General features: G+C 35.8%; 2 protein-coding genes across 2 annotated transcripts; one reads left to right on the forward strand and one right to left on the reverse strand.

Annotated features, from left to right (window-relative positions):
- On the reverse strand, positions 1 to 1,410 carry LOC306985050 (urokinase plasminogen activator surface receptor-like). The gene is made up of 5 exons (XM_079586915.1): positions 1,340 to 1,410; positions 1,134 to 1,253; positions 760 to 900; positions 477 to 587; positions 1 to 347 (listed from the first exon to the last, which is right to left on the reverse strand). The coding sequence occupies exons 1-5, from the start codon at positions 1,386 to 1,388 to the stop codon at positions 148 to 150; spliced, it is 621 nt and encodes a 206-aa protein (XP_079443041.1). The 5' UTR covers positions 1,389 to 1,410; the 3' UTR covers positions 1 to 147.
- A 1,936-nt stretch (positions 1,411 to 3,346) lies between these two features.
- Positions 3,347 to 8,949, forward strand: pdcl (phosducin-like). Its single transcript, XM_079585835.1, has 5 exons — positions 3,347 to 3,484; positions 4,947 to 5,130; positions 5,682 to 5,863; positions 6,977 to 7,258; positions 8,179 to 8,949. The coding sequence occupies exons 2-5, from the start codon at positions 4,956 to 4,958 to the stop codon at positions 8,461 to 8,463; spliced, it is 924 nt and encodes a 307-aa protein (XP_079441961.1). The 5' UTR covers positions 3,347 to 3,484; positions 4,947 to 4,955; the 3' UTR covers positions 8,464 to 8,949.
- The last annotated feature ends 1,411 nt before the right edge of the window (positions 8,950 to 10,360 follow it).

The following is a 10,360-nucleotide window of genomic DNA, read 5'->3' on the forward strand; positions in this document are numbered from 1 at the left end:
CAAGGTGATATAATATTTTATTTCATTAAACGTCCAATATACTTCTGGGTTTGTCTCATTACAACACCAAAGATAGTATACAGAGAAAAAACAAGCTATATATTCAGTACAGTGTGTGTGATTGTATAATGTGAGGATCTGCTGTATTCAGTGCATGAGGAAGTAGGAGAGCAGAGAACAGCAGAGGAACAGGACGCTCTGGGTGACACTCTGAGCCCCGTTACACAGGTTCCCCTCACAACATGAGATAACTTCACCACCTTCTCTAACTGTTGTTGTGACGGTGGCATCACAAAACGATTTAGAGATACAGCCTTTTGTAACTCTTAACTCGTCTTTGTTAGCCCCTGATGGAAAGAAAGAAAACAAAGGTTGATTCAGTCTTATACACTGGCAATAAGTCTGTATCATATGTTTAAAATAGATGATGGAGAGACAAAAATAACTTTAATCTTCGTCCTTTAGCAGATTCTCACTTGTTGCTGTAAGGCAGCGATCTTCAGTCCCTGAACAGCTCGTTATGTTCAAGCAGTTCTGTCCTTCACAAGAGTAACATGTCTTTCCATTGGAGGCAATAGACCTGGGATCTACAGGAGGAAAACTGGTATTCTTTACAAAATATATCTATGAAATATCAATTTATGACAAACAAGCCGCATTTTATTTTCCTGATTTTATTTTTTATTTTCCTTTGGAAGTAAAATGAGTGTTGACTTTAAAGAAGAGAGCCGTTAGCACATGATCATTGAAGTATAATACCTGGAGCATCTTGGGCGTTACAGCGGTCAGTGTCACAGCACACAGAAAGTGACCTTATATTGCCAGTGTTAATGGACCCACTGTGACAGTCAACAGCACAACTTTTACCCGTCATCATATCACTATTGTCACCTAAAAAACCTAAAAAGATCACAACTACACCTCATTTTGATGAAAAATGTATTTATAAATGCTTGAAAGAAAGAAGCAGAGTTAAAACGGGCATCATCTCACAGCTGCAAAGCAGAAGAAAAGAAGAACACTTATAAAATCTGAGTGAATACAAATAGCACAAATCTGGAACATTCTTTGATTGAAACGGTAAATAGACTAGCAGTCAAATATAACATTTCAATAAATCACACTGGACTTACCAACTGATACCGACATTGAACTCATGCACTTGGAATATCCACTGGGACATGTTTCAACTCTTGTTTGTCCTGCACAAGAACCCGTCAGACTCGAGCACTTATAACAGTCGAGAGAGTGTCCTTTAGTAATAAAAACGAGACGGTGAGAGACATAAGTGATCTGTATTTGTAATCAAGAACATCACAAACACTATTTGTCTTCATACCTGCAGTGAAGAGAATGAACAGAAGAGAAACTGAGAGTTGCAGATCCATCTTTGATCAGGAGGAGAAGGAGATAAAGTGTCTGTTTCAGTGCCGTTTTATAGTGTATCAGAAGGGGAGGATCTTCATGAGAAAATAACCTTGGGCTGAACAGGTCTACTTAAGCCAATTTGTTAATAAAATTAAAATTATAAAATTATACATAATGGTTCACACTGACACTGCAATGTGAAGAATTGGATTTAAAAAAAGGGCCTGATTTCTAAACACAGAACTGATTAAGATACTTCTTAATGGACAAAATAATTATTATACATGTGTGTAAAAGCATTCTTAATAAATTAATTAATTCAAATCAATTTATAAGTGTAAGACTCAGACCATTCGTAAATCTGTAACATGCAATAAACATTTTCCCAATAACAGAAACTATATGTATTTTACAACTTACAGTTTTTCTCGATTGCTAAAACTGGTGCAGTTGGCCCAATTCCCCAAACCATTCAATCATTTCTAGAAACAAAGACATGTTTCTCAAAACATTTAAAACATTTCACCTGTTTTCACACACATTCCAATTTTCTCAATGTTTTCTGCAAATCTCTACACAAAAATGCATGCAATTTGCACAGGTTTAACCAACATGTTCTCATTCAGAAAACACAAACATGTAATGTAAATACCTCAAGTGTCTCACTGTGAATTCAAATAGCACACATTTGGCCATGGGGGATTATGTGCTTTGGAAAATGGATCCTAGTGGGAGACAAAGAGAAAGAGAAAGGAAAATAAAAAAGGGGATATGATCAAAGGACATTTGTTCCTGATGAAATACAAAGCACTATTATTGACCATGTTCTTCTGCAGAAATGACCATGAGGGAAGTTGGTTGGTCTACAGACTCAGTCATCATTTCAAGAAATGTGTTTAAGCAATCGGGAAAAACTATATAGGTTAAAATAGGTTCAACAAGAAAAAAAAAAAGTATTTATTAAGTGATATTTATTTATCCCTAAACATGTGTTGAGGGATGTGTTAGGAGAACGGTGTGAAGAGTTTTGAAAAAGTGACTTTAGTATTGAGAAATGTGTCCTAGCGACTGTAAAAAAAAATTAAACTGTTACTAGCAAGAGAATAGAAGCACCAGTGTGCTGTGTGTCACAGTGCAAATGTGGTGTGTGTGCACGTGCGTGCGTGTGTGTGTGCGTGTGTGTGTGTGTGTGTGTGTACAAGTAGGATAAACATGATGCTTCTTGTATGCCTCTTCTGCACATGTAAATGTGATAGATTTATGGCCATAGTGTCACAAAACAGATTAAAAAGAAGTTAAAAAGAAGCATATTTGTGCATTTATAGGAGCTCTTCATATATTCGTGGCTTGGATTGTGGGTTAGGATGCACTTTTTGAGAAGCACAAAATGGCATGTGGTCTTCTTAAATGAAAAGGTCACCTATTTGGTTTTGGTTTTTCTTCTTTTAATCCTGGGTTCTGTTTCTGAGTAATGCTCATTGGTAGGTTGTGGGCGGGCTAGAGTTTTACAAGGTGAACACTACACCAACCACATAAAAATCAGCACACAGTGACAAATATCTTACATGGTTCATGAAATATACATGCTAATTAAGTCACATTTAACTATGCTAGCTGTTTATTTGAACTGAAATATATAAAATTAAATGGGTCCAACTCAATGATGTCGAAATACTCTCAACTTCTTTTTTAGTAATCAACTTAAAAAGTGGTATTCAGGAAACTGTTTAAGTTCCTCTAACATCTCAATGAAGATTGTTATAAAACAATACTCAAAAATATGAATGCAAACTTGTGTTAATTTATGTTGATAAATAGAGAGAGAGAACATGAGATCGTGGGTGTTTTTAAAGGTTGAAAACAAAAGGTTGAAAACAAAAGGTTGAAAACAAAAGGTTGAAAACAAAAGGTTGAAAACAAAAGGTTGAAAACAAAAGGCTGAAAAAACATTTGAAACGCCTTCTGTCAATCGCTTGAAGCTCTCATTGGCGTATACTCATGTCAGTCATCTCTTCTGCACTGTGATTGGCCAGTGCGAGTGCTTGCGCTGTAGAGCCAGTGTAGAATCTGAAGTGGCTGCTTTAGCGAATAGCTACGAAAAAGAAGCCGGATTTTGGTAAGATTAAATCGGGATCCCAGATTATGAATGCTTTAGTAATCATAAAACAACTCTTATTTATAATACATATCCTTTATTTTATTAGTAGTACCGTGTTGTGTTACGTTAACCGACTAGCTAGTCTACTAGCATGTTAACATATCATGCTAACAAACATTCATCGAAAATCTAATTTTTATAATCTAGTTTTTGGTCAATTTTTAATTGACAAATCAGAAGCCCTGTGAGTGAATTGTATTGAATATTCATTTAGATAGTTTGATGTTTCTCTAACATAATCTGATGTATATAACTTAGCAAGGTAACGTTAGCAGATCATGTTTGACAGATTAGCTAATATCTGTTTACTTTTTCAGACGGGGATAAATGTATAACGTTACATTTTTTCTTACGAAATATAATTTGTGATTGTATGCATTCACATGAAAGTTATTACATGTTAAAAAAAAATATGTTTTAAAGCCTTTAGTCTTAGATATGAGCTCCAGAGGGGATGAGGGCTAATTGGATTTCTCGCCAGCTCCAGTGTTTCCCTCATGAGGTTACTTTGAACTAGATTTTCATTTCCTGAAAGAATAGCCAACACTTGATGGGCAGCAAAAGGATAGTGTTAGTGTATAATTTGTGTAATTTTATTGTTCAAATGAACCAGAAAAGGTAAAGTACTCCAGAAGCATGAGAGAAGAGTACCCAGATTTTGTAAACAAATATGACATGAAAATAAACATCCTAATACTAACACACACACGAATTCTTTATATATGTATTTTTTTTAAAATATTTTTTTAAACTAATATACATTTATTAATTTTAACACATGCTTTTATCCAAAGGGACTTACAGATGAGAACAATAGAAGCTGTGAAACCCTTCCCAGTTTAATCTAATGCAGTACATGTACTTTTTTGTAAAGATAATAGATATCAAATATATGATAAAGTGTGAGTAATATACCTGCACTTTATATTAGACTGACAATGTATGTATTGCATTCTCTATTGTAAATTTAATTTTAACAAAAATTATGCAACTTTAGTATCTGTACTATTAACAATACTTTTACAGAATGTATTACATTAATGTTAATTTCATCTTATATTAATGTACATTTCAAGTAGAATTAATGGATTAACTAAAGTTAATGTATACATAATTTACAACATAAACATGAGTGTATTATTTATAAAATAACATTAACCTAGATTAATAAATGATGTAGATCAAAAATATTGTTTATTGTTCATGATACCTAATATACATTAACTAATGTTAACCATTTGAATCTTGTAAAGTTTTACGTTTAATTGTTTTAGAGTCTGTGTTGTGTCATGGGAATTCGTCTGTGCTCTCGCTGTAAAAAAAAATGCTAAACTGCTGGTTTTGATGCTTCTTAATGTCATGAAACTTCTTCTCAGTGTGTTATATCTCCAACTGTGTGTGTCTCTCTCCTTTGTCTCAGTGTGTAGTCATGACGACGCTGGATGATAAGATTCTCGGGGAGAAGCTGCAGTATTACTACAGCAGCAGTGAAGATGAAGGGAGCGACCACGAGGAAGAGGAGAACGCGTCCAAAACCATCCGTGACGCGGAGGTGCTGGATGTGGAACTCGACTACAGCGCAGATGGAAGTTCGGTCAACACCGGTACGCTTAAACGTGAAATGTGCAAACAAATTTGTACTTCTATTCCCAACAGCCTCATTTTTATTCACTTGAAAGTAAATGATGCTGCCTCCACGTTCATCAACAACACATCCGTAAAGACTGTTGAGACATCTGACTAATGCCACATTTACACATAGCCGGGTATTTAGAGAAACGAATATTTCTCCCCCTCCGTTTTCAATAATAACATCGTGCACACAACCCGCATAAATACGCCGTCGAGCGCCTTTATAACTATGCTAAACCTATGGGCGGCAGTGTAGGGAGAAGGATAAAGCCATGCAAGCCAATCAGAATCCTCAGAATCGACAAGAGATAACCTAAAACCCCGTTTCTCCCAGTTGACACGACAACATATAACCGGCGTTTTCAGAAATCTCCACTTTGGCCGGAGTTTTTAGAAATGATCGTTTTCTGGGATAAAAACGGCGTTTTCGTGTAAATGACAGGCCAAAACGCAGAGAAATATCTGCGTTTTCCCATCGTGTAAACGGGGCCTTAGTGTGTGTGTGTGTGTGTTTCTCCCACAGGGCCGAAGGGTGTGATCAATGACTGGCGTAAATACAAGCAGCTGGAGAACGAGCAGCGCGTGGAGCAGCAGAAAGAGATGGAGCGGCTCATCAAGAAACTCAGCATGACCTGCAAGTCGCATCTGGAGGAAGAAGCCGACAGACAGAAAGAGAAGGACCTGCAGGATAAGATCGCAGGCAAAGTGAGAATCACTCTATACTAGGGTTGTCACTAACCATTATTTTAGGAATCGGGCGGTTTATTTTGATGATTAATTGAGTAATCTGATATTTTTTTTTGGTATTAAAAATAGACCTTTAGCCTTTAAAATAACTTAAAATACATATAGAATAATGAGGCAATAATATTTGTTACAAATAAAGTATCAAAAGCAAGTAATCATATGGTTTTATTGAACAACACTGTTAAAATACATAGACTACTACATATATAAACAATCATCTTATGTACATTACGTATTATAAAATAATATAATATGTGCCTTTATAATGCCTGCAGAGGGCGCCAACGGCCTGGTGTTGTTACACTTTACAGCAGATCAAATCCTTGTTTCATTTTGGCCAAACAACATTTAATTCAAATGTCCACTTAATCTTTAATATTTGGCCACTTCTTTACGATAGAACTGCAGTCGCTGTAATTTCTTGAACTAAAATATGTGGACATCAGAACATGCAAACTCAGAGTGAGGGTTAAAACTTTTATTTTGAAATCGCGATGAACATTCGCATATTTAGAAACAAACTGATGTATTCTCCTGTGATGAACAGGTTTATAAAAGATTTACATTACAAATTTGAAGAAATGCTCCACGCATGTAAATGATAACAGTTCGAGTGGAGCAGCGTAACCTACATGCATGTAAATAATTAAAGTGCACGCATTAAACCTGCAGGGCATCTATTTATTTAATTGAATCACAGTCTTTGGGAATTCACGATAGCACTAAGCTCCGTTGTAAAGATTATCAATTATTAAATTAGTTTTTTTCCTCTATAAAGCAATGCTGCAGAAAACGGTGATATCATCGTCCAGCTCAGTTCAGTCCTCATCCAATAGTGTCAGTGCAGATGTTTCGGGCTGCATCTCAAGTCAGAAATCAGATTGTGAATCGTAGCAATTAAAATATTTAATTCAGTTCCTTTTGCTTGAAGATCAGATTCATCACACCGGTATGGAGGCGAAGCTGGTCATAGGTCTGTGCGGAGGACTTGTCTGGTTCTTTACTGAGGATCTGTGCCGAATGTCGGCAGCAAAATATCATTCTCCTTTTTGACTTTTCTTCTGTCTTCAGATGAACCTCCGTGTGGATGAAGAAGACGAGGAGGAGGAGGATGATGATGAGGGCTTCCTCCAGCAGTATCGTCTACAGCGCATGGAGGCGTTGCGGCGACAGCTGTGTGGAGGCCGGCGCTTTGAAAAGGTGGTTGACATCTCGTCGGGGGAGGAGTTCCTGCGCACTGTCGACGAGGAGGGCAAGAGCACACTGGTGCTGGTCCACATCTATGAGCCAGAGGTGCCCGCCTGCCAGGCCATGGATGGCAGCCTGCTCTGCCTGGCACTGCAGTACCCAATGGTAACAGATAAAGATATTGTTTCATCTTTGGGCTTTCATTTGTCTTAATATTTGTCATATATGTTTAATGCTGGTCAGTTTAGCAATTGAATATTTAACAAGAATAATATTTTATTATTAACAATAATATTGATTAGTACTATTATCATTATTATCTGTAGTAGTACTCTAGTATTAAAGTGATTATCATTTATTCACCCTCATGTTTTTCCAAACTCAAATGACATTTCTTCTATGAAATACAAAAGGAGATTTTTAACCAAATATCTATACCTGCTTTTTTCCATACAATTTATAGTAGCTGGCAATAAAGACTGTCAAGCTCAAATCTGCCCCCAAAAAGCAGATAAAATTACTTGTCAGCAGGGTTATTGTAGTTAATTAAAGCTTTGATATATATGTATATATAAATAGATTTTCGTTATGGTTGCTGAAATAAAATCTAAAAAAAAACGTAAACTTAAATTTCGACTAGTTTCTCATTATTTATAAATTTCTCATTTTTATAAACGGGTACTAAAAAACTAAAACTAAAATAAAAATTAATAAAACTCAACAAAATGACTAAACCTTTAAGTAAAATTAAAGTATAAAAATAAAAACCATTCAAAATATTAATAAAACAAATAACTAAATTATGAAATATAATTAATATAAATTAATTAATAAAAGTAACAACCTAATAATGTCTCAATGATACTAAAATAACACTGCTTAGCTACATTTAAATTCTTCTAAAGTAATTTGATGGCTTTGTTTGAGGAACAGAACAGAACTAAATTGGCAAATATTCCCCTCTGCCATATCTCTCGAATCTCATTATCTCACATGTTATGAATGTGTTTCAGTGCTTATGGACCATCAGTGGTATGCATGAGAAGGTTTCTGCTGATTTCTCTGTTCCTGTGTGTGACCCGCAGGTGAAGTTCTGCCGTGTGCGTGGCTCTGTGGTCGGCACCAGCGCTCTCTTCCGCAGTTCGGCTCTGCCGGCGCTGCTGCTGTACCGCGGAGGCGAGCTGGTGGGGAATCTGGTGCGCGTGTCCGATCAGCTTGGAGATGATTTCTACGCCACAGACGTCGAAGCTCTGCTGCAGGAATTCGGCCTTCTTCCAGAGAAATACACCCAGGCAAACACACACTCGTCTATTCGAAATGCCGCTGTCACTCACCCTACCGATTCAGACAGCGACCTGGATATAGACTAAATGCGTGCATACACATGTCTGCATACATGCATGCACACCAACACATAGATAGAAGAATATACACTCTTGTTTGCGTTCACATAGTGATTCAGGCCCAATATAGTGACCCAAATTGCAGCTCAAGATACACTACTGTAAACACAGGATCTCTGTACAAACGTTACGCCTGATATGAGAGATCCATTCACAGATCATGATTACTGGACCAAAACAGTGGATATCATTAGACGTAGGTGTGTGTGTGTGTGTGTGTGTGTGTGTGTGTGATTTCAGACATTTCCAGAATCGGGAGTGTTTCTTTATGCAAACAAAAATGCAAAACCCTTCATAGAATCCTGCTTTGATGTTTCACTATTTATTATAGTTTTAGAATTATGTGTTTGTTTATTTGTGTGTTTTCGGACATCTTAGTTTGCTTTACCCTCTGTTAGTTTTATACATTTTGTAAACCTATCCATCAAAACAAATAAAAACAAATATTCTAAATGGACCTTGTGTTGTGGTTACTTTCATATTTGCATTTTTTCTAAAAAATTGGATGAAACACTTTTATATTTTCTGTACATGCTTGCTTTCTGCTGCTATTTAATGCAAAGCTCATGTTTTCTGCTGCTTAACCCCCCGCGCCCCCCTTTTTTCTTTCTTTTTTTTTAAAGTTTGTGTAATGTATATATTTAATACTAGTTTTGTTAAAGCTGTTGCAGGAGCGAAATGAAATTAGCAGAAGTAGGAAGTCTGACGTAGTCAGGCTAGCAGTCCCTGCAAGTTTTTTCAAATATTTCAGATTGTGTAAAACCTTAAGGGCATTTCTGACTTTATTATTATTTGGTTGGTCAAATAATTTTTTTTTAAATTATGAGTATAATGTTAAAAGCGAAACACCAATTTAGAAACTCCTATTTGATCATGCCTGTTAAATACCAATTCAGTTTTAGAGACTGAATTAAAATAAGATTGAACTGTATTTTGAATTTGTAAGAGTAATTTTTTTTATCTTAAAATATAAACATTAGCTAAATCAATGCCACCCATAGAACTGGTATTTTACTTACATTTAATAAATTCACCTTTATTTGAAAGATTTCATAGAGGGAAATTGAACAAAATTTCTAGTCATTTACTCCGTACATTAGCCTAAATAACAGTTTGATTAAAAATCCAATGTCTTTATTTTAATGAAGTAATCTAAAAAGATTGAGGAAAGTTTGTAAAGCTGTAAGTATGTCAAAAATCAAACCTGGTGTTTTGATGGTATATAACTTATTTTAGAGAAATATGTCCAACTAGTGTTCTGCATCTGAGAGAATATACCTTGAAACACTTGCCCACTTTGTTTATGTGCAATATTAAAGGGACAGTACACCCATGAATACAAATGTTATCATCACTTACTCACCCAAGTTCTTTCTTTCTTCTGTTGAGCAAAAAAGATGTTTCGAAGAATGTTGGTAACCAGACAGTTGACGGCACCAACTATTTCCATGGTAGGAAAAAAATTCGTATTGAAGTGCCTTCAACTGTCTTGTTACCAACATTATTTAAAATATTTTCTTTTGTGTTCAATAGAAGAAAGAAACTCATAGATGTTTGGAATAACATGAGGGTGAGTAAATGAAAATACATTTTTGGTGACTTATCTCTTTAAACCCTTCAATTACACTCCGAGATCAAGAGGGGGCGGTATTTAGCTGTAGGCCAGTCTATCCATTTGTCTTCATAATAACAGTGCAGTAAACTTACAACAGCATAATTGTATTACTGTAGTATTTTAACAAAAATTACAGCCCACACTGAGCAGATTGTGGTGGCCATGCAATATTTTATGTTTATGTTTTTTATCGTGAATGGGGCGGGGCCAACGGGAACTATTCCTGACGTCACATGTACACGTCGCCAA

The sequence above is a fragment of the Phoxinus phoxinus genome, assembly GCF_949152265.1.
Source record: "Phoxinus phoxinus genome assembly, chromosome: 17".
Taxonomy (NCBI): domain Eukaryota; kingdom Metazoa; phylum Chordata; class Actinopteri; order Cypriniformes; family Leuciscidae; genus Phoxinus; species Phoxinus phoxinus.